This window comes from Triturus cristatus, chromosome 4_1 (assembly GCF_964204655.1).
Source record: "Triturus cristatus chromosome 4_1, aTriCri1.1, whole genome shotgun sequence".
Taxonomy (NCBI): Eukaryota; Metazoa; Chordata; class Amphibia; order Caudata; family Salamandridae; genus Triturus; species Triturus cristatus.
This window is the reverse complement of record NC_140585.1, coordinates 611,941,816-611,961,046: the sequence shown is the minus strand read 5'-3', so window position 1 is coordinate 611,961,046 and position 19,231 is coordinate 611,941,816. Positions and strand designations below refer to the sequence as shown.

Below are 19,231 nucleotides of genomic sequence, written 5' to 3'. Positions count from 1 at the left end.
CCTAAATTCAAAAAGAAGAAAATTGGTGGTTCCAGATTCTCAGTACTCGCCTTACGCCTACAACTCCTTTTCTCTAGAGAACAGACCTACCCTTAGCCATGTGAGATTCAGGCAACTACTAAAAAAATGGCTTTTCAGACAAGCATATGACTAAAATCTGTATGTAGTGTGATTTGCTCCTGTTACCGAAGCGCTGAGAACCCAACCTTTTGTATGTGCGCTCAACAAATAGTACTAACATAATATTCAATCTAATTTCGAGGACAACAAATCTGCCGTCTGTCTATTTCTTGTAACAATACCTCGACTGGAGTCCCCACTCTTATCCATGAGTGCGCCCCTGGCATATGCTGAGTAGTTTATCATGTATACCTGACCCCTCCATCTCTTCTGCAGCTGGGCCGCCTCTGCTTATGTGATATGACTCTTGGATCAAAGCGATGTGCACCCCCTGCCACTTGAAAATGGAATGGAAGTGGTAGCTTTTCGCTGGGGTGGGCATACTATAAATATTCCAGGACAGTAGATTATAAGACTGACGTGTCATAGATGCAAGATGAAAATCCTTCCCGACTGGTCCCATGAAGAGTTGATCATAGTAGGAGGCTGGGAGAGGGAGTGTAGAAAAGGAAGGTTCCCCTCTAATTGGGAATGGCAAGGAAGCAAAAGCAGTAGCTTCACAAACTCGAGCTTCCATGTAACATAACACAAAATGAAGTAAGAATACTGCGAACTGCCCATCACCCAAACAACCAGTCAAGTCCATCTTGTGGGAGGAGTGGAATGAAAGGAAAGGCAGCAACATTTGCTCCATGACCGGCAGGCTCACAGAGGGAAACAGATTGTCCGCATCGAGTATGAGGAGCCGGTCAGGTCCAGAACCATCATCAAGAGAGTGGGCCCCGGCGGGATTTGCAGCCAACCCCTCTATATAATATCGTCCGCCATTTAGGGATTCATTCTCAGCGGTAAATCTGCCTTGAGGATGGAAGAAGCATGAGAGCTCCCATCCTCAGAGGTGTTCGATAAAGAATCTGATTGGAGTTCTGGGGCATCGCGAAGGGGCGCTGCCACTCCCAACAAAGATTGATGGCCATTGTGGACCTGTTCTGGGGATTGTGCCTTCGGGGCTGCTTGTCCTCTGGGGGACGTCGGCAGGTCTGTCTGCGGTGGTCTGGAATGTAGGTTTCAGCCAGTCCCTTTCAATTTAAAAGGGAAAAGGAGAGTGTATTGAAGCCCCAGATCTCTCAGTTTGCGTTTCACCCCTAAAAAGATGCCCATTTACGCTGTACCGCCATGGTGTAGTCTGGAGGTAGGATAATCTGGTGGTTGTCGCGGACTATAGGAGTGGAATGGCTTGCCACCTTGAGACTCGCAACATGGTCCTTAAAATGTAGGAGCTTGACCCCAATTGGGTACGGCAGGGTCCTCAATTGGGGACGCTGTGCTGAGACATGGTAGGGACGTTCGGGTGAGAAAAACAGGGTGAGGTCTTCTGCCAGTACCAATTGCCGGAACCACTGTTACAAGTGATCTACCATGTTGAGGCCCTTGGTGAGGCCAATAATGCGACAGTTACTGCGTTTGGCCCTGCTTTCAGCTTGGGCCTCCAGGAGTTGCACTCACTCCCTGAGACCTCACAATTGTTTCTGAAAGTCTGGGGTTGGAGCCCTGCTAAGGTCCTCTCTTTGAGGGTGACCCACTCAGACAGTTTCTTATGGTCTTTTCGGGTTAGATTAATGTCCTCGGTGAATGCTTCCACTTTCTTTTCCAGGTGGGCCCTGAAAGTTTCTATTGCTGCCATTATAGCATGTAGTTTATCTTGCCACGCAAGCCCCCTGCATACTTCAGGTGGTGTACAGGGGGCCTCGTGGGCAGTGTCTTTGATTTTTCAGGTTGTGTGCACCCCATCACTAGGGCTAGAGGAATGGACATTTTCAAATTCTGGTGTGGTCTCCCACTTTATGAAGCCCCCAGCAAGAGCTGTGGGACAGTCTTGCACAGCTGGCCCATGCCTCAACAGTGGCCAAGTGAACTCTCGCAGGGGAGCGCTTCACTCCGCATCTCATCTCTCTGCCTCGGTGTAAGCCCCGCTTAGCTGCCTCCCTTGGAGGGATCCCCATGCAAGGCAGCACGAACAGCTCCCAATGGGGGGATCCAACCAGTAGCCACCCCTGCAAATCTGTCCGACTCTCCCATTGTCTCTGGGCGGCTCCAGCATACCCAGAGGGGGGCTGCAACCAATGGGCTCCAGGGGTTTAAGGAAAGAATGTGGCTCACCTCCATTGGCTGTTCCTTTGGGGCTTTGCCTGTCCAGGAGTTTTTTCACTGCGGGTCTGGCCAATGAGCGCACAGCTGCCACGACGCTAGGCCAGAGAGACCCGCATTCCAGGCCAGCATAGCCCGTGCAGCCCTCTTCTCCCGGGTACACAGCTGGTTGAATGTGAATAGGACACCCGTGGCCCACTCCTCGCAGGTCGGGCCCACACTTTAGGTGACTCGTCTCTTTCAGGGCCAGGTCAAATCCATGATCATCTGGCCTCACCGCGGTGGTTCGCTGCGTCCAGGCTGCGGCAACTCCTTGCATCAGGGACGCCCACCACTCTGCAGCAGATTGCTCAGAAGCTTCCTGTGCTGTTCTGGCTCCTCCCCTCACATGGTGATTTGGCGGTGATCTCTTGTTGTGCCAGGATTGTGTCGGACTACAGTGCTGATATCGGGAGTTCTCGGACTAAGCGGCCGCCATTTTGATTGATACGGCCACACTCCTAGAGGTGACAATTTTCATAGTTCTTTAACGTTCTATTTTGGCATTTGTTAACTTCATTAAACTTTGAAGGCAGAATTTAAGTTTAAGACACCCATCTGTGTGGGTGTCTCTTTTCATGTAGTTTCTGGATAATTGGGAACAAGTTTGTATTTTTTTCTGTTTTTGAGGTAACAATGAGATTATGATTGGCTGCGATGCATGTGATCTGTGGCTGTTTGCCACTAGATTGTTGCTGGACAGCATAATGCATTGGTGAATGTCCAATATCAAGAGGTTTGGAAGTGTTACATATACAGTAACATCTAGATTCTTTACTGGTAAACTTCATTATTCCTGAGTTCTAGTTTTTCTCGCCATCTCTGGGTTCCTCTTATCATTTAGACAGGATTTGCCAATTTCATTCTAATATATATTTTTTTAAATTAAATTCAGTTACCTTTGTTAGGAACCTTGTCTTGACTGCACCTTTTCCTATTAGTGATATGGGCAATCCACCCCCAATGAGCTTCCTAAACACCTAAGCCCCTAGGCCACCGGAACGTCACTTTTGATGACATTCCGGCCGTGCACAGTGGCGTGCCATTTCTACAAGGCCACATAAAGCCACCTTGCGTGGCTTTTCATGGCCTTGATGATATGATGTGAGGCAACTCAGCGTAAGTCCCTGCGTTGCCTCACACTGCGATGGGGAGGCGTGACATGGGCATTACGGCGGATGTTCCCACATAACACCATGGAATTTGACACATTCCCAGATTTACAATGTTCTGTAAACCTGAGAAAGCATCAAAAGCCTACGACTCCCCATGGGAGATGTAGGAGAGGCGCAAAGAGGAGAAATAACTTTATTTCTCCTCGTTTTTTCCTCTATGTGTGCGGCATTCAGCAGCATACATAGCAGGGGGAAATCGCCTCCATTGATTGTTTTTGTGGCGGAAGGTGTCGCTTCCTGCAGAAAAAACAATCATTCCCACAATGCAGACACCCTTGCAATTGAGTGCCAGCACAGGGAAAGAGGACATGAATGCGCCATGTCTGATTAATATTGTGTATTCCTGCCCTTTCTTTTGCCGTAGGGCAGCGCAGCAGGAAGGCTTGTGGTGCTGCCCTGTGGTAAAATATTGTAAATGAAGCCCCTAGTTTCTATAACATTAAGTGGTCGACAAATCAACCCACCTCCTATGGGTAGATAGGGTGGGAAATTAGGACTATGAATGACACTGATTTAGAGTACATTCCCTAAGCGGAGGGTCTCACAACAGAACCAGTAAAAACCACATCCAAGACCAAAGAGAGGGCTCAGCAGATTCAGCTACTCCGAGTCAATTAGGAATACTGACCCTTGCCTGGAAGGCCACAGGGGAAAAATACCAAATTTAGCTAGCTAAAGGAAACTGCCCTGGGCCAATAGAAAGATCCCTGTGCACCTCCATGGAGTGCAACGAAGAAGAAACATAGAACACTGTGCGGATGAGGTCCTGGCAGCACTGGATGGAAGAAAGTAATATGGGAAGGAAACCTGGATATAGGCACACCACCACCCTGTTTGGGAAGAACCTGAGTAAGCAAGCATGGCACAAGACCTTATCTTTCCCAGGTGATGGCCCTTGGAAATGGTGACCAAAAACCCTGGCTGTCAAAATGTTTAAGGGTCAGTGGTTTAAAATGACTTCCTTAAAGGCCTTGTGGAGCAAAGAAAAGCCCATGAGGGGACCATGGAGTGGACCACAGAATTTTGATGGAAAATGAGAACCCAGTAACTCAACAAGTTATATATCAAATTCAAAAACCATGGGTTGCCACCCAATCACTGTGCAGTGTTGAGACTACAGTCTGAAAGGAAACTGCCCCAGAGATAATCAAAAACCCTGGCAAGGTTACAGGACTAGGACTACACTCCACCTAAGAAAACTCCAGTACTCTGCCAGAGTTGGGCATATCTGCCGAGTGTGCCAGTGCCCTAGGTCGTTGCAAAGAGCAACTTTTTTGGAAGAGCCTGTAGACTTAACATGTCAAGCTCTAGGCCTACATGGAAAGAGGACTATGACACAAGAGTGATTTGTAGAGGAGATGAAAAAGGCTACGGAGGCCATAATTTTAGCTGGCATAGGAGAAGTAACGTAGGTCCAAAAGCCAATAAAGAGCTACCAGACCTCCACTCCCTTCCTAAAGGGGAAGAGAGTGGAGGTATACAGGAATCAACTGTGTCAGTAAAGGAACAACACATCAGTTCTCGTGGCTGACAGTGAGGAGAGCAGTGAGCAGAATTCAGAAAGGGGTGTTGTCTGTGCTAAGGCCAACAGATCCAACCAGGGGAACCCGAAAATCTCTGAGCTCATTAAACCGGACAGGGCTCAGGGAAAAGGACACAGCTGAGATGATTTTGGTCAAACAATCCCCATGCCCATTCTTCATTCCCAGGAGAGAGCAATCAAAGAAATAACATTTAGCTCCACCCAGACCTTAATATTCTAGCTAGGGAAGACCACCTGGAGGCTTGAGTTTGCCCCTGGTCGTTGATATAAGCATGTTTCGCCTTGTTAGTCAGAATATATACTGCCTGACCCTACACATGAAGGGCAAAAAATGAGCAAAGTCTGGTGGCATCTCCCAACACCCCCTGGGACTGAAACCTTGAATTATCTCCTCTCCCAGGGTTACTCCCCAGCCCCTGCAGTTGTCGTTCGTAGTAAGAACTAAGGGAAGATTGACACAATAGAGACCTCCTTAGGCCAATGCTTCAGGACAAGCCACCACTGCAAATCTTTCCAAACCAAGGCTGAAAGGGATCAGTACTCTGAAGCCTGACAAATGCAGGCTCTAATGGGTCATGACGTCTTGTACAGTCGGTTGGAGTTGTAGGCAGAGTCCGGAAACCACCAGGAGAGAAACAGCAATCTCACACTGCACCCTCAGCCAATCCCAATGTCACTGGGTTCAGTTGTTGAAGAAGAGGAAGGAATGCATGTCACCAGTTTGTTCTGAAAATAGCTCCTAAGAATTGCAGGGCCTGAGATGGATCAAGGTGAGATCAGACTAATTTGTCAGGAAACCCTGGTACTGCAGCATGTTGCAGACTTGGGGTAAGGTCTCAACTCCCTTTATAAAAAGATCAGGCACAGATTAACAAGTTATCCAAGTATGGACACACCATTAGTACTCGCGAATCCAAAATGTCTGTCAGCTGAAGCCAGCTGAAAAGTAAGGGTACAGACCTGGAAGTGCTGTCCCAGGACCAAGTACCAGACGAACCTTTGGGAAACTGGTAACATGCATGTACTCATCTGGTGGTCAACTGAGACCACAAAGTTCCATTGAAAGACAAGGACAAGATTGGTTGAACCATTCCCATGTTGAGTATTTGATGAAGTAGAAAGGAATTCACTTTCTTCAAATCTAGGATTGGGTTAATATCCACTGAACAGCTATATGTCATAAAAAAATGGATTAGCATCCTATGCCCTTTCTGGTACAGAGATTAGTGCTGCCTGTCATAAGAAATCATTCACCGAGGAGGCGTGGCCAAGCATCAATTAATGATGGCCGCGTAGAGTAAATCTCCGTCCCCCGATTTTTCCCCACGTCTGTCCGACTCCCTTATCCGGCCCATCCGAAGGTAGCTCCGTACATCGGAGAGGTAGCGGTTACTATCCCGCCCATCCAGACTCACATCCGAAGACGGGGGCCGAAGATACGGTGATCGGGGCAGTGAGTCCTGCTCGCCGAACGGAAGCCGGGACCCACAGTGCCGCGGGAGGCTGGGGGAGTGGCTCGGCCGCACTGACGACTGCTCGTGGCGACGCGGGACACGTGGCACATCACCGCTGGAGGAGGAGTGCTGAACGCGGTGTGAGGACCGTGGCCCGCTGAGACCCACAGCCAGCAGGGGTCCGGTGAGGGAGCTCCGTGGGGCAGGACGGGCCCATATAACAGCACCGTCCTCACGCACTGGGCCGACAATCGGCGGATGGCAGAGCTGCGCCATTGAGGCCTGTGGCACATCAATCTGCTCCCCGCACCAGCTGTGGTCAAGGGCCGTGATTGCGGGGCCCTAAGCACCAGGGCCCACCCATCGTGTTGGAGCAGTGGCCTGCGGTTCCAGCTGGGACCCAGGGTGTACTGACGCCGGACAGTCTGCATCCCGAGTTGCGGCGGAGAGGACCGTCCAGTGCCGTCACCACTGAGAGAGGCAGGTGAGAACCCCCCCAGACAGACTGTGAGGACGTATGGCCAGGCGCTAGTGTCGACCCATAAAGGAGGGCCCATCTGGATTAGGGAGGCTCGATTTTAAGCCCCAGCACCGTATTTATCGACGGCGGCTGTGCAGTGCAGAGGGGGACATCCCATTGGGGAGACAGAGACCGTGTTGGGTCCCCTTCATCCGGACACTGGGGTGTGCGCTACCACGGACTCACCGACCGGGGGAGTGCTGTGAGGGTTTGTGCCACCTCCTGTTCTGTGGGATCTTAGTAAGGGTCCGAGTGGTTGATTAGTGGTGTAATGGATCGCAGTAAAGGCTCAGGGGCCCGGGGGCCAAAGGTGGTGCAATTCAACTAACTGGACCGCTACACTGTTCCTAAGGACACACAACAAAACCGACTGTCCAGAGATGCCTCCCAAAGTAGCTTGGGTGAAGAAGAGCAGGAATTATCACTAAAGGATGTAATGGACGCCATCACCGGAGTCAAAGCCTCCCTAGAACACAAAATGGACACTATGGCAATTGACGTGAACCTCATCAGGACGGATCTGGCGAAACTGAACGAGAAAGTCAAACAGGTGGAGATCACTGCCACCAGTCTCGTCGGGGATGTCATGCAGCTTCAAGGAAAAGTCTGCGAACTACAGGATTTCCGCAAACTAACAGTCTTGAAACTCGATGACTATGAAGGCCATCTGAGGCACAACAACCACCGCATTTTGGGTGTTCCAGAAAAAGCAGAGGGCCAGTCCCCCGACCTCTTTGTTGAAGACCTCATCCTCAAACATCTGCAGCCTAAAGGCCTCAGTAAATTCTTTGTCATTGAGCGAGCTCATAGAGTCCCAGGCGGCCGTCCCAAGCCGGCCGCTCCCCTGCGGCCGATGTTGGCCAGAGTCCTGAACCTTCGAGACAGGGATATCATCCTCCAGAATGCCAGGACGGGGGCCCCCCTCTGCTACGAAAATGCGGACATAACCTTTTTCCCAGATTTCACGCAGAGGTTACAGAGGCAAAGGAGGTCGTTCCTCTCAGTGAAATGAGAACTTGGAGAAAGAGTACTGAAATACTCGATGTTGTTCCCAGCACGTCTCCAGGTCGAGGCGGAGGGGAGAACTTGGTTCTTTGAGCATCTGGAAGCAGTGGCAGATTGGATTGAGCACCGTGGAGCGAGCAGCCCAAACGATCGCAACGGAAGTGTGACGATACTCAGCCTGCTTGAGGAGGAGACCGGGCCTGCAGCTGAATCTGGACTGAGTAAATGGGGCCTGGAGTGGGGTGGGCTTGGGAGGGGGGGGTTCCCCTATTTTTTTCTGATCCTTTGCGGTGGTGGACTGTTTTGGACTTGACACACATACTTATTTGAGGATGTACATTTGACTTGGTTGGGGACAGGGAAGCGGAGCGCTCAAATCCCCCCCCCCCTTTTTGTTCTACTTTTAGTTCCTTACGAGGGCGACAGGCACTCTGCAAGTTTCCTATGGGCAGTTCTAGGCCTAGAGTGCAGGGCAGCGGGGTGGGGGGTTGTTGGGAGGAGGTGTGTTGTTTGATTTTAGTTGTAATCATTGCATCAGCGACTTCTTTTGAAATTCCCATAGAGGAAGTGTTAACACATGCCGCAATTTCCGTATAGGAAGTAGGGATTTTCTTTTATTTGTCATAGGCTGGGGGATAAAATCAAGCGCAGTGTGGTCCTCCAATACATCAAGCGTCAGGCCCCTGATTTTGTATTGCTTCAAGAAACACATCTCATTGGAAATGCATGCAAAGCATTACACAAAGGGGGTTCCACCATGTTGGCTCATGCGGGATTTACCTCTAGCTCACGAGGAGTGGGTATTATGATGAGAAAATCCTTTCCTCTGGTGGTACAGGCAACCTGGACGGACGACCGAGGTAGATACATTGGGGTCTCGGGTACATGGGAGTGACACCCCATCACACTTCTATCGGTCTATGTACCGCCTGGCTTACAAGCCACCAACTTTAGGGACCTAGGGACTATCTTGCTAGCTATACCGGAGGGCTTGTTGATACTAGGAGGGGACTTAAACTCTGTAGTCTCGGGCGAGCTAGATCACCATATCCCCCGAGAGGTGGGCCCCACGATATGTTGGCTTCCTGAATTCCTTGAGACAATGGGGCTGCTAGATGGCTGGCGGACCTATCACCCAAACACAGTGCAGCACACCTTCCATTCCGGGGCACAAGGGAGCCTCTTGCGCATAAATAATTTTTTAATTCCCGCGTCTCAGGTCACGCACATCCACGAGATTAAACACCTGGCCAGGTATATTTCTGACCATTCGCCGGTTTGGCTTCACGTAGTTCTTAAATATACACAGGTGGAACGGGTGGACCCCATCAACCCATGGTATTCCCGGAATCCCAAAATTCGTAAGGAACTTCTTGCAACAATTATTTTATTGACAATGAGGGATCAGTGGACTCCCCACAGATGCACAGATGGTGATTTGGGGTCAGGCACTATCTTTAATCTCTGGAAAGAAAGAAGAAAGACCACCAGAGAGAGATAGTTGCCATTGAGGCGGAGATTCACCAATTAGAAAGTGACCTGGAATCAGAGGTTACACCGGACAAACTCCATTATCTCAAGCTCCGACAGCAGGAGTATAGGGCGTTGGCGACTGAGCAGGCCAAAACCTTGGGGAGAGCCACGCAGGGACCGTTATAATGATGTGGGAGCCAAAGCGGGGAAACTACTAGCGTGGTTGGACAAAAAAGAGTGGGCGAACCGGCTGGTGCCGGAACTTCGTAGGGAGGGGGGTAGCCCCCTCACAGATCCCCAGGGCTTTGCTGATAAGTTTGCAGACCATTTCGGCGTTATCTATTCTTCAGTTGCTCCCTATTCCATAGAGGACTCCGTCAATCGTTAGCGGACATAACGCTGCCCAAGCTCCCAGTGGACGACTGTAACTTTCTGGACAGCGACATATCCAATGATGAAATAGCAAAAGCAATCGGGTCCCTTAACTCAGGGAAGGCCTCCAGTCCTAACGGACTTCCTATCGAACTATATAAACTTTGACCAGACAGACTAGCCCCAGATCTCTGGTCCATGTTTGAAGACTCCTGAGACAATAGACCAGAGGACGGCCACCATAATCACTATCCATAAGGAAGGGAGGCCTAAAACTGAGTGTGGGTCGTATAGACCGATTTCCCTTTTGAATGCAGAGCCCAAGATTCTGGCTAACCATCTGGTCACTGTTATCGAGACTCTAGTCCATCCAGATTAATCTGGTTTCATCCCACATCGTAACACAGCGCTTAACTTGCGTAGGGCACATGGAGTATTAGGCAGAGCAGCCTCCATCCTAGAACCAGCTATAATAGTATGCATTGGGAATTCCCCAGCCACCTCTCTTGACAGGAAAAGAATGGACTGAACCAAGACACCTCTCTTGACAGGAAAAGAATGGACTGAACCAAGAGAGAGAGAAGGTCAACATTCCAGTGAGATCCAAATCCCCTGCCCCAAATGATGTACAGGAGTTAGCTGACATTTTAATCAAGGCTTTGAGAATATGAACTATTAGAGGCATCTGTGATTTTTTTAGCCTGTCAGGACACCTCCAGACATGACACCTGGATACTACAAAAGACCCAGTAGCAGCCACTTTTTGCTTATGGGTAATCAAAAGAAACGTTTCACATAAACCTGGTGTGTCAATCCATCAATTCATCTGTGAGCAAGAAAGTCACGCAAGAGGGACTTCACAATGTATGATGCCTGATTGGTAGCTTTGATAGCAAAATTGGAAGTGGAATATGCATGTGTGATAGTCACTTTCATCTATTTGTCTATGGCATGTGAAGGGGAAACATCAACTTATTTAATAGTTTCCTAAGAAGAATACCAGCCATCAAAGAGTTCATCTTGACCACTGATATGAATTCCTCCTGGAAATTAGCCAGAGGATAACATCAAGCCAGGAACCATTGGAAAACATGCCAATCAATCTCCGTCCTTTCTCTTGCCAGGACTTTGTGTCTTGTGCCATGAAGAGATTAGACACTGACTCACTTCACTGATACTGGAGAAAGCTGTCCCCCTAAACATCCAGGCTAGTAGAACATGAAAAACACAAATATTTTTAAAGATGCTCAAGAATACCCATCAGGCCCAGAGTATACCTCTAGTTTAGTATCTTCCTCAGAAACTTCTGAATCAGGCTCCGGGAAAAACAAATATCTTCTCTTTTTTGGATGGTGGATCACCCTCACAAGCAACAATGCATTCATTACAGCTTGAGCAAGGCCTCAAAGTTTTCAGCTTGTGGCAGGCCCAAGGAGGCAGGTTCAGCTTGTTGGGAAAACAGAGCTTCAGAGGAATCATTTCATTGGTCACAATACTGTCACTTATTGAAACACTTTCTAAGCTTGGCAGTACAGTATACGAGTGGCTTTAGCGTCTCAGCTAGGTACTGAAGAATACTTCCCTGGTTACGAAGCAGGGAGACAACTCAGTCTTCCAAAGTCGTGTTGAACTGCCCGTCTGAGTGACTTGAAAGCCTCTCCACAAACACCCAGTCAATGTAGCCCCACAGTTAAACAGGAGAATATGAGAATGCCAGTCCCTTCTACCATGATCCCAAGGAGCATGTCCTAAACCCCCTGTGTCCTCTCCTATCCCTGTGAATATCTGGGAAGCATACTGGATTAAGTATGGAGACTCCTTCATCGCAGCATGGACCAGAGTGACCCAGGGAGGAAGATTCAACAGAATCTGGTACCAGTGGGGACATGCACCGTCAGGGTAAGACCAGCAGTGAGTCTCCTTGATGAAGGAGTGATGTCTTGGCAGGGCTCCTACCGAAGGCAATTTTTTCGGATAATATAGGGAAATCCTGTTTGTATGACAAGACAAGCAATAGGACTAGGACGTAGAAGATGGGCAGAGGGATAATAAAATGGTGCTGGTACCTTTAGGTAGTTGTTCTCATCACGTCTACGTGAATGGATTAATGAATAACTGTGCCACATTAAACAGGTTTTTCTGATTTATCAGGAAAGTGGCTAACATTTTAGCACTTCTACTGCTCTGTCCAGTAAGAACATAAATCATAGGTAGGCGGGCTTCATCATTTGTTCCATGAGAGATGAATGGTTGAATGCCACACCTACTGACAGTTTGAGTTAGCTAAAAGAAAGTTATTGTATTTTTTTGATGGATTCTGGAAATGTCGCACAAAATATGTGAATCTTCAGCTGTTTCCAAGTGTTCATTGTTTGCCATGTTTTATATTTATAAACATCAAATAGTATTCGCCATTATGATATCAATTTGAAAGACCTAAATGAATAATGTCACTAGACATTAATTTAGAGTAGTAGTGACAGTCTGAAGATTTCTATGTCCCTTGTCTATTAACATGTTCTAAGGCCCCAAAATGCATTCAAATAACAGCATACTTTTTTAGCCTTCATTTTCTGCTGTATTCCTAGATTGAGTTTGTGCCAGTCATAAAACCATTTTTTTCAGAGAAGACGTCCTGAGTGAATTTGCTGGTGTTTTAATGGTATATTTTGGCTGCAGTGATCTTTTCCTTTGGTGTGCTGGGATCAGCTTAATCTTTGTCTAGAGCTTTAGTGCCAATCTCAACCATAAATGACCCTTCCTTTCTTTTGCGTACACTAATATGTCTCTTGTTTCCTTACAGGTCACATCAACCATCGAGGATCCCGATGTCTTTACAGATCTAAAACAATTGCTGAAGCAGAAATTGTAGTGTGCCTTTTACGTCCTACACTGAACTTTTTGACAATAAAGTACGTTTTTTTGCAAGTTGATGACGTATATCCAACTTTTCCAAGGGATGCGTTGTGCTCAACTACATTTTGCTCTGCATTTATTTTTATGAATTTTTCCGAACTTCTCTTGGGTAGAACTGGACTCGGTACTCTAGGCACGACTTTGACGCATTTTCTTTCATCAGTCTTCAGAGATCACAGTTGATCCTTCGGACTTGACAGGTACTCTGAAAGCAGAAATCAGTTTGGCAAGACTAAAGCCTATACTTTACATCTACCTCCAATGTTAGACCCCCCATCTTCTGAAAAGTAATTTTAAATAAACACAGATATTGATTTATCTTCAGATGTTTGTTATGGTTTCCCCCCGAAACGAGCATTTCTTTCCTCGGACCAAATCTCCCCTCTTAGTTAATGTATCCTGCACTTTCAGCTGGGCCAGCCACAAGCCTCTTTCAATAATATTCACTACTAGAAGAACCTAGTTAGATGATATTTGTGGAAATAATGACAGCTAGTTTTAAGAAAGGATAGAAATATCATGAAACTGGCTGCGATGTACAATATTTGTGAAATGATACGTGGACTACAGCAGATAACGAATATTGTGATATAATGTTTTACATTTGAACATAAAAGATGTGAGTTGTAAGAAAACACACAACAGTCATTTACAAAATCAAATCTACTGCAGATCTGGTACAGCAATGTATTTGCTTCTGCCTGACGAAGAGAGTGGATGGGCACTTCTGGCAGTCCTTTTGGGAGTGTAGGTGTTTATTTTTCTCAGAGATACTATTGGACAAACACAACCCCAATGACAGGGTTGCAGAAGTCATGGACAAGTTAGCGACGTCAGTGGTCTCGCACATATACATAACTCATCTGCTCTACCAATGTGCCACTGCGACTTTGCATATTTACTCCTCCCAATGATTGCACAAAAAAAAGCAGGTCCATTTGTGTTATGTCTTTAAAAGGACATGCTACATCATGCTCGCCTTTCCCTTTAAGAGTTGCAACTGCCATCAACTGCAATGGAAACAAGATGGCTGCGGTCTTCGGAAATTCCAGGGGATTACAGGCAATCAGATTTAGAGAATATTAGGAACATTCAGACAACCAGAGGGCTTCTTTGTTTAGCTTTTTTTAAAGTTTACAGTTTTTCCAACACTAACAGCTATATCTATAATTCATGCATATATATCGGCCAGCTACATTTTAAATTTGTTAACTAAAATGGCTAAATTAAAGGTAACCAAACCTCTCTCTGCCTGATGAATATGGTGCATTTTCATTAATCTGTTTTTGAGTTTTTTCACCAAGAAATCTCCATTTTGGAATTCTCATTGTAAGTATACAAGACACTTCGTTGGGCCCCCCAACTCTCCCAGCACTTCCTTTCATCAAAGTGCACCAAATCTGCCTGAGTAGATGGCAAAGTTCTTATTGATGCAAAAACATCCTTTCCTACGGTGCGCTGTGTTAAATATAATCGAAGTAAAAATGCTGCACATAGAAACCTGTAATCAGCCAATATATTTCAATTTGAAATTTAATAATTCGCATGTGTTTTTCCATGTAATGTCTTAAAAACGAAATTTTTGAGCCCTCTTTTTAAGTGCCTCAAAAATCACGTTGTCAAATGTATAAACAGGACACACCCTTATACTAACACGGAACAGACCTTCACAACAGGACTGGAACAAGATTGATGGAAGCATCCTGGTCTTCTGAACTCCTACACTACAGGCCTCAACACAAAAACCTCCCTGAATCCATCTCCAACTTCAATGCCAGGATCATCATATGCAGAAATATCCAGGCTCCTTTAAAACCAACAAAGCCACGAGAACCAGACAGCAAGCAAGCCACATAGAAGTGCTCAGGCTCACCAAACGCCACTACAAATATATTGAGCGCAAATGGAGACAAAATCAGAATAACACCAAAAAGAGCACCATCAAATCCGACCTCAGATGCTTCCATCAGCGGATCATAGCCACCAAATGCTCTTTGCTCACCAACCGCATCGAAAGCAGCACCAATAGCACCAAGGCAATGTTTACCTAGTGAAAGACTTAATCGCTCAGGCAGTACCTCCTGCTCAACTAGCGTAACCCCCTCTCAGGACCTCTTCACCCAGCTGTCACTATTCTTCAGCAACAAGATTACCAGCATCTGCAAAACTTTGAGCCCCAACCGGACCCTTCAACCCTTGCAGCCCTGCTACCCATGTCTACCATCACCACTCATGGTACCGCAATTACTATGCAGTCCACACACTGTGGAGAACCCTTGGGCCCCTTCACTCACCACATGGTCATTGAAACACTGGACCCCATCAGTGCATCCATCAGCCCAACCCTGAATGAGTCAATCATCACACTCACCTACTTGCATGCCTGGAAACATGCCACAGTTCTCCACCTCCTCGAAAAACCCTCAGCAGCCCCAAAGATACTGGCCAAATACTGGTCTGTCTATCTGCTACCATATGCAGCAAAAGTCAAAGAAAAGATGATAAATAAACACCTAGCCACCCACCTCACAGACAGTAACCTCCTCGACATCACTCAATCCAGATTTAGGCTCAACCATAGTACAGAAACTGTCCTCATTGTTGCCACAAATAACATCCAGACGATCATGGAGAGAGGTGACACCGGAGCCCTCATCCTACTTGATTCTTACAGAGCCTTCCTTACCGCCTCCAACCCATCCTTATCCAATGACTGCATGTAGCTGGCATCCAAGTTCAAGCACTTTGATGGATTTGCTCCTTCCTGACCGGGTGCACCCAGTTGGCCAGCCTGGCCCCCTACACTTTGGATGCCTTAAACGTCATCTGTGGAGTTCCACAAGAATCCTCCATCGGTCCCACCCTGTTCAATGCCTATATGACCCCTCTCTCCAGCATCATTACCGAACACAGAATCAACATCATATCTAATGCTGATGTCACCCAGGTCATACTCTACCTCTCCATCAAACACCTGGACCAATTTCCACACTTGCATGACCAAATTCACCAAATGGATGAAAACCAACTCCTTCAGCTAAACACAGACCAGCTGGAAGTAGTAAAGTTCAGCAAAAACACCTCGCTCTGGGACTTAACCCTGTGGCCTACTGAGCTTAGATCCAAGCATCTCCTGGCAACCCACAAAAAAGTACCTTTGAATAGTAATCGACAACCAATTTGCTATGAGCGGCAAAGTAAATGCAGTCTCTGTCTCCCACTTCTGCATACTCAAGATGATCTTCAAATGGCTCACCATCAATACTCACAGAACCGTCAGTGAAGCCCTCATCACCAGAAAGCAGAATTATGGCAACATATTCTATGCTGAAATCAACACTCAACTGACTAGAAGACTTCAGACCATAAAACACTCAACCTCAACCTCCCACTCACATCAGCTTGCACCTCAAAGATCTCTGTGGCTCCCAATCCACAAATAAGCACTCTTCAAACTCCTCACACACATATACAAAGCCTTACACCACACTGGCCCCACGTACCTCAACCACATAAACTTACACAACCATACTGGACACCTACCCACAGCCAGTGTCATAAGTGTGCACCCCCCCCCCCCCATGCATAGAACCAGATCAGATGCTTGTGCCTTCTGCTTCATTCTCAAAGCCTAGAATGACCTGTTTCTTCAAGAAAAGGGGAGAAAGGCCCCTATCCCTTACTCGCCAGGTATTAAGCGTATGTCAAAAAGGTGCTGGTTCTTGCCCGATGACAGGGGGAGACCCCTATCCCCCTAATTTTAGCAAAGTTCTGAAGGTTTGTCTGGGCAAGGTTGGTATTTTTCAATTCTTGGAGGAACAAATTCCAATTAAAAAACAGGTCGATCCAGAGGTGAGTAATCCTTTATTTACACTCTCACATAGGAGTGGGTATGAAGGATAAGGAGAGAGGTGGCACAGCCAACACGTGTTTCGCCCCCTACATGGCCTATCGGCCTGGGGCTTCCTCAGGGCTGTACAGTAAGGGTTAATAAAGCCATTTGAAAGTATGCAGATACATATGAGAGTATGTAGCAAGAGAGTGAGAGAGAACACAGGTGGGTCAAGATGTGAAAGTACGTGAGGAGGAGAGAAGAAAGAGAGGAGGTGGATGAACAGAGTGATAGATGTTGCAGGACAGAGAGTATATAGTTGACATCGGAGAGTTAGTGAGGGAATAAATGGTGCATTTAAGGAAGAAAAAGGGGGTTGTAAAGTAGTTGTCAAGTGAGGGTTAGTGAGGGAAATGCAGTTAGAGACGGTATGTACAAGTTTAAATACAGTATGTGTCATATTTTTAGAATGAAACATAATAATGATCATATCATATGTGCATATTTTAGAGAAAGAGAACAAAGATAAGACATGATTACAGCCGACCAAACCGGAAACATGAAGAGGTGCATAGGCCACGGTCATTTTTGAATAAGAAGAGAAACATTATTATATACAGTAGGATTATCGAAAAGGGCCATAAACGGAGATTGAGCATGTGGTTGTTACAAGTTACAGGGTAATTAGAATGTAGTCCGCGTAAACGGAACGGAGAGAGTGAGAAGTTTGACAGGTCATGGAACATATGGGCAGAGTAACGGAAATAACAATGCGTACACAAAACAAATTATGTGAGGCAAAAAAACATTTCAAAAGGAATGTGAGTAAGTAAAGGTTGTATATTTACAGAATCAATACCGGATCACGGGCAGCAGGGTGATGAGTTTGTATTTGGTTACCACGAAAGAAAAGGTCACAATTAGTCTTAGTAATAGGTCTGGTTGTCGGAACATGCAACTGATTGCAATGATCAATTCATTGTACACAAACCCTGACAGCACTACGTTGGACGCTTTAATTGAGATCACGCCTGCAACCTGATAACCGAATAATGAAATCACTATCTAGTATGATACCGCTTATCAACCACGCCAGTCGCCTTCACACGACCACAGATCACCTCAACTTGCCTATGAGCTAGTCACTTTTATTCTCGACCATCTAGACATCGCCTGACTTACACTGCATGTTCGACAACCAGACCTATTACTAAGACTAATTGTGACCTTTTCCTTCGTGGTAACCAAATACAAACTAATCACCCTGCTGCCCGTGATCCGGTATTGATTCTGTAAATATACAACCTTTACTTACTCACATTCCTTTTGAAATGTTTTTTTGCCTCACATAATTTGTTTTGTGTATGCATTGTTATTTCCGTTCCTCTGCCCATATGTTCCATGACCTGTCGAACTTCTCACTCTCTCCGTTCCGTTTACGTGGACTGCATTCTAATTACCCTGTAACTTGTAACAACCACATGCTCAATCTCTGTTTATGGCCCTTTTCGATAATCCTACTGTATATAATAATGTTTCTCTTCTTATTCAAAAATGACCGTGGCCTATGCACCTCTTCATGTTTCCGGTTTGGTCGGCTGTAATCATGTACTGCTCTTATCTTTGTTCTCTTTCTCTAAAATATGTACATATGATATGATCATTATTATGTTTCATTCTAAAAATATGACACATACTGTATTTAAACTTGTACATACCGTCTCTAACTGCATTTCCCTCACTAACCCTCACTTGACAACTACTTTACAACCCCCTTTTTCTTCCTTAAATGCACCATTTATTCCCTCACTAACTCTCCGATGTCAACTATATACTCTCTGTCCTGCAACATCTATCACTCTGTTCATCCACCTCCTCTCTTTCTTCTCTCCTCCTCACGTACTTTCACATCTTGACCCACCTGTGTTCTCTCTCACTCTCTTGCTACATACTCTCATATGTATCTGCATACTTTCAAATGGCTTTATTAACCCTTACTGTACAGCCCTGAAGAAGCCCCAGGCCGATAGGCTATGTAGGGGGCGAAACACATGTTGGCTGTGCCACCTCTCTCCTTATCCTTCATACCCACTCCTATGTGAGAGTGTAAATAAAGGATTACTCACCTCTGGAACAACCTGTTTTTGAATTGGAATTTGTTCCTCCTAGAATTGAAAAATACCAACCTTGCCCAGACAAACCTTCAGAACTTTCCTAGAATGACCTGTCCCTGTACATCAGAGCCAACTGCTCAGTTCTTGAATTGCACAAGAACTGCTCAGTCCATCTAGCTCCTGCTTTAGCACCAGGATACCTTCCCAGGTGAGTTGGGCACTATGAAAATACACATAACATAACATGGATTACAGCCAAAATGTTTGAATGTGCAATGCTTTGGTCTCATTAAATGGGACTTTTATGTACACAAACTATACTTGCTGGCCCAATGTACTTGGAAGTGCATCCTTTCATGCACTAATTCAATTGTTTAAGTTATAAAAGCAGGAGGTTCAACTGTCATACTTAAGTGGTATTGTATTTAAACATCAAACCACGTGAAATAGTTTGTAATAGTAAATAGTGCAGACAGTTCACTGTTGAAGGGGGGTGGGACATGGAAAATCGCTCAATTCG

At 46.3% G+C, this 19,231-nt stretch overlaps 1 protein-coding gene across 2 annotated transcripts in view; it reads left to right on the top strand.

Moving 5' to 3' along the window:
- ACSS3 (acyl-CoA synthetase short chain family member 3) overlaps positions 1 to 13,089 on the top strand; it is a 1,078,787-nt gene extending 1,065,698 nt beyond the window's left edge. For both annotated transcript variants that reach the window (XM_085652976.1, XM_085652977.1), the window contains one exon: positions 12,653 to 13,089. In XM_085652976.1, the coding sequence (XP_085509102.1) occupies positions 12,653 to 12,721 (69 nt within the window). In that variant the 3' untranslated portion in view covers positions 12,722 to 13,089. The remainder of the gene's footprint in view (positions 1 to 12,652) is intronic.
- The last annotated feature ends 6,142 nt before the right edge of the window (positions 13,090 to 19,231 follow it).